The sequence below is a fragment of the Lygodium microphyllum genome, chromosome 8 (genome assembly GCF_053477565.2).
Source record: "Lygodium microphyllum isolate KBCC chromosome 8, Lygodium_microphyllum_v1.1.10, whole genome shotgun sequence".
Lineage (NCBI taxonomy): Eukaryota > Viridiplantae > Streptophyta > Polypodiopsida > Schizaeales > Lygodiaceae > Lygodium > Lygodium microphyllum.
In genome coordinates this window covers 9291582-9297055 of record NC_141142.1, presented here as the reverse complement: position 1 = coordinate 9297055, position 5474 = coordinate 9291582, and the positions used below count along the sequence as shown (strand labels likewise).

Genomic DNA, 5474 nt, shown 5'->3' with positions numbered 1-5474 from the left:
CACGGCATGTATACCTTGGAGGAGGAAATTCTATTTATAGGCAAGAGATTGTACATTCCCAATAATGTGGAGTTGAAGAAAATCATACTACATGAACTGCATGATGGGAAGCTTAGGGGGACACAAGGGCCAAAGCAAGACACTCGAGGCTCTCTAGAAATAATTCTTTTGGTCTAACATGAAGGAGGAAGTCATAGACTATGTCAAGACTTGTCTCACTTGCCAACTAGTGAAAACACTATGCTCCAAGCTAGCTGGCTTACTTTAACCAATGCTAGCGCCTAGCCACCCATGGGATGTCGTTAGCATGGATTTTATTATGGAACTTCGAGAATCCCATAGGTATACCATCATCTTTGTAGTGGTAGGCTATTTTTTCAAAAAAGTCTACCAAGCCACTTTTGAATGCTAAGGAGGTAGCCCACCTCTTCTTCACACATGTCTTCAAGTTACATGGGCTACCATTAGCCACTGTATCAAATCGAAATGGTTGCTTCATGAGTGACATGTGGAAGGAACTCTTTAAGACTCTAGAAACACAGCTTAGATTCTCATTATCCTTCCACCCCAAAATAGACGGGCAAATAGAAAGAGTGAACCAATGTATTGAATATTATCTCAAAAGCTATACCAGGGTGGACCAAAAAGATTGGGCCTTGGATCTTGATATGCTCGAGCTCCACTACAATAGTTTAGTCCATTCAACAACAAGTTACGCACCCCCTTTGAGTTATCCATGGGGAAAGATTTCATAACACCCTTAGCCTTAGCCTCAGGAGCTACCAATGCAAAAGAACTGGATGCAAAAGACTTCTTGAAGAAATGGAGGGAGAGAAATGCAGCAGCCAATTAGAGTTTGAAAAAGAGTAAAATCACCATGATTGAATAGGCCAACAAAAAACACAAGGTAGTCTCTTCACCAAAGGAGACATGGTTCTCGTAAGCTCCAAGCATATGTTCTACAAAAGAATATGAGCCCTAAGTTAAACCATCGATACTATGGACCCTATTGCATCACAACCAGGTCCTGAATGAGGTCACTTATAAGCTAGAATTGCCAAAAAGACTTTTGCGCAGGTTCTATCTCGACACCCAATGGGGGCAACATATTCCATTGCTTCATTCCAATGGCCCCTTCGAAGTAGAAGCAATCCTTCAGCGTTGAGAGCACAAAGGTTACCCTAAGTACCTTACTAAGTGGAAGAGATGCCCTCTCAAAGAAGCCACTTGGATTTTGAAAGCTGAGGCCCGCAAATGTGGCAGTGAGTCCTTTGCTACTTGCTGGCTCAAGGAGAATCCCAAAAATGCTTTCAATATACCTCGAGTCATCCCTTAGCTTACCATCAGACTTCCAAAGCCTCTACTCCTCAAATATAATTGAGTCAAGGGTCGATTAGCATGACAACAAAATAAAAATTGAGTCTAGATGGGCAGACACTGGCCAACTTAATACGAAAGGCTGTGTTAAGGCTCCCAAGTTGTAGTGTGGTAGACATTGACCAGCTTGATAGGAAAGGCTACATTAAGACCCCGCTAATGAGTCAAGTCCTAGATTGGCAGGCATTGACCAACTTGATAGAAGGAGATGTGTTAAGACCCCATAATAAGACAATAAGCACTACCCTTAGATTGCTAAAGACAATAATCCATTGTGTGGGGTTGAGTGTAAGGGCGTTGTAGCTATATCATGATGTTGTTGCTAGAAACACCCATTTAGGAAGTAGTAGTGACTCTAACCATGTTTGGTTTCCACTCTATGTATGATTCCCTATACCCAGTGTGGTGAACCCTTACATGTGTGGTGTCACAAGGGTGTAGTTTTGGGATGTACTTATATTACACCATTTCTTTCAAAGAATAATACAAGAGTATATGTTGTTCTCACATGTCGTGTTATCTTTCTGTGCCATGTTGAGTGAGTGATTGAGTGCAAGTACATTATCCCCCCTCTTCCCCCCTCTCCCCCTCCCTTCCCCCCCCAAAAAAAAACCCAACATAATTCACATGCACACATATGTGCATGTGCAAACATGTGTTCACATCCAGTCCCAAACAAAAAAGTAAAAATCATATATGAGACTCATCCCTTCACCAAAGTATGTATTCTTAGACTTGATTGATGTACTCTCAAGATGCTCAAAGGTCATGACAGCTAGGATAGAATCTCATTGTGCAAGGCCTTGGCATTTAAAAAAGGAAAGATTAAGGTGCATGGTCAAAATTTGAGCTTCGCCTAATGGTCAAAATTTGAGCTTCCTTAGGCGATTGCTTGAGCTACAATGTGTGCGCTCAAAAGAATGTGACGTGAAAGAGTTTCCCTTGGTGTGACGGCCCGCAAAAATGTTATCTGCAAAGGATCGTGCCTAGCGATTTTGGCAGCTGAAGTGCTGCCAATGGAAAGGGAGTGAGTGGGGGGTGGGGACTCGGGAGAGGAGAGTGTGTGGTGGGTGGGTGGGTGAGCAGAGAGAACTTGAAGCGGCTACCTGGGGGAAGGGCCAGCGGGAGTTGGTAGTGTTTTTATTCCACAAGGAATGGAACTTTCTGTTTGTTTGATAGCGCATTAAATCTCTGCCTTGAATGAGTGAGCGCCAAATTAATGGGTGGGGAGGCGAAGAAGCGTGGCACTGGCACGGTCTCGAATGAGACTGGTCTCACTGCTACCTAGCCTTTTTATTATTGGGTGTAGAAATTAGTGTGCATATATTGCATAGCTGGCACTCGCTCTCTCGCTCTCCCTCTCTCTCCCCTCTCTCTCTCCACGATATTCACTCCTTAACGCTTCTTGCGTTTTGCTCTCCTGTCTCAACATCACATGCACGCACGGACGCTCGTGACACCAGTGCTTGCATGCAAGAAACGCAATCTTGCCCCCCCCCGCGCCCCCTCTCTCTCTCTCTCTCTCTCTCTCGCGATATCTAGGCCTCAATGCTTTACGTGCTCTTTGTCAATGCTAGATTCCGATTCAGACTGAACCCGGAGTTGTAGAAGTGGGTTCCAAACTTCGATTTATCGAACCCACTTCGCTCTTCCAGTACGTACCGGGTACCCTGCTCCGGTAGGGTATTCCTTTCGTCTGCTCTGCTCTGTGTGTGTGTGTGTGTGTCTCTCTCTCTCTCTCTCTCTCTCTCTCTCTCTCTGTCTCTGTGCTATAGGCTCTTCCGCAGATAACAGTCCTTTGTATAGCTACTGGAAGAGTCATGGGCCTCCGAAAACTTGACATTCCGTTGCCCAGCTTCTCGTATCGCAGCACCTCGCAAGACGATCTACAGGTGTGTGTGACAGGCAGCTGGGGCCTGCTCGGATCTTGGATTGTTAAGCTCCTCCTTCAACAAGGTTACAATGTCAAGTCCTCCATTCCTCTCACACCAGGTTTTCCCCTTTCTCATGAAAAGTCTCTTTGAGCGATTTACTTTTCGTCCCTCTATAATGACGGTGTTGAACTACTTTTCCAAAGCAGAAGAACGGTCTTCTCTGATGTCCTGCCATGGCGCTCAAGCTCATCTGCACCTGGCTCAAGTGGACTTGCTAGACTACTGCAGCCTGTCCGAGCTCTTCCAAGGATGCACTGCTGTGTTCCATGTGCCTGCCCCAAATTACGACATCAATGGCTTGCGAGACTACCCTGTAATTATCTTTTTTCTACTTGAGTTTGGGTTTGATTACTTTTTACGATGCTGTGTGCCGACTTCTTTGCTTGCAAATCTTGTTGTGTTAGGTTGAAATCATCGATAACGAAGTGAGGAGCGTGCTGAATGTGGTGGAGGCCTGCGCCAACACCTCGTCCATTAGAAAGATGGTTCTCACGTCTTGCCTATCATCAGTGCTCTGGGATAAGCAGTATTACTCCACTGGGGTCGTCCTTGATGAGAGGAACTGGAGCGACCTCGAGTTTTGCAGGAAAGAGAAGGTACTTACTTTAAAGTTCGTTCCTATTCCATCGTTTCTGCACTGCAGATTTTTGGGGCATCCGCTTGCCACGATGGCTGTTCATGCGTTACACTATTTGGCCCCTTGTCTGAAAATGGGGTCGCGCATACTTTATCGGTTTTCTTCAGAGCTGCCCTTTCCATATTCCACGAATGGGTTCCTTGAGCGCCCGAAAGGCACTCTTGGCGATCGTAGTTAATTAGAATCAATGACATCTACTACGCAAGCTTGCCCAGGATGTTGAATCAAATGAGCCAGATCGGTCTAGCATATAGATTTGTGTCCTAGTTAAGCTATAACAGGATATTATGGTATTGTGGGCATCTAGCATATAACCCAGAACTTGTCTGATCAGTTTTTGATGTGCTCCCCTGACACAGAAGTTTATATCTTACGTGGTTTGGCTTTCGGGATGGTCTATTTGTTCATTGTGTAGATTTGGTCTGCCCGAGTATAACCTCAAGATTCTTGTGCATCGTGCAGATGTGGTCTGCCTTGTGCAAGACATTGACTGAGAAAGCTGCATGGGCCTTGGCTAGAGACAAGGATTTAGATTTGGTGGTAATGAATCCGGCTACCGTGGTGGAGGCCAACTTGCACAGTCATCATCCTAGTATCAAGAACTCGGGGACATCAAAAGCTCTTGATCAGAGTGGGATTTTTGCGTATGTGCACGTGGATGACTTGGCTGCTGCCCACATCTTAGCTTTGCAAATGGATCGTGCCATGGGTCGCTATATATGCTTTGAGCGTCTCCTAACCAAATCAGACATCATGGAGGCTGCGACGGAGCTCTATCCCAATTGCTCCATCTCCGGCAGGTGCTCATGTTTCCTCCTTGCTTCTCTTCTGTGTATGTGAGTACACGCAGTGGTCTTTTCTGAAAAAACCTTTCAACGATGATGGTGAATGGAGTTTTCCCATGTGCTTGTCCTCCCATGGTATCGTCAATTGGCTCTTAATCTGCCTTGTTTTTCACGGTTGGTATCTAATCTTCCTTGCTTGGTCTTGCAGATTAGAGTCTTTCAATCCCTGCGTGCTCTCGAATGAGAAGTTGAAGGACTTGGGAATGAGTTTCTCGAATGAAGCTAATTTGGTCGTATAAGAGGATGATAGCTTATGATGGTTTGGCAACTGCCTTGAGAGGAATTTTCACCGTTTGAGGAGCGAAGTTAATTCTCTAACCCTTGGGGGATCTGTGAAAAATGTGCTCCGCTGTCCCTTGTTATTTTTCATCCCTAAATTATGAATGGTTAATCTTCTTCAAGCAGATCTCTAAATTATGAATGGCTACTCTTCTTCAACCAGTACCGGTTCATTTCATTTCATTTTATTTATGCGCGTTGTTCAACAGCACGGTCATGGTAAAAGGCAATCTTCTTGGGTATTGTTGTTATATTCCGAGCTACAAATCGAAGTGCATGTTGTGCCGAAATCTTTGATAAGTCTCACCTGGAAATGGATATAATTTCTCCTTGCAAGTCGTTAAATTGCCTCAAGAGCGTCTCCCGCAAGAACAGAGAAGCTAAGCACTTGCGTGCGAAGTC

The 5474-nt window shown here is 45.0% G+C and overlaps 1 protein-coding gene across 1 annotated transcript; it reads left to right on the top strand.

Moving 5' to 3' along the window:
* Positions 1-2760: 2760 nt before the first annotated feature.
* LOC148031957 (phenylacetaldehyde reductase-like) lies at positions 2761-5195 on the top strand. Its single transcript, XM_087682552.1, has 5 exons — positions 2761-3369; positions 3458-3624; positions 3716-3907; positions 4411-4748; positions 4942-5195. Exons 1-5 carry the CDS (start codon positions 3198-3200, stop codon positions 5030-5032), a joined length of 960 nt encoding a protein of 319 aa, XP_087538678.1. The 5' UTR covers positions 2761-3197; the 3' UTR covers positions 5033-5195.
* The last annotated feature ends 279 nt before the right edge of the window (positions 5196-5474 follow it).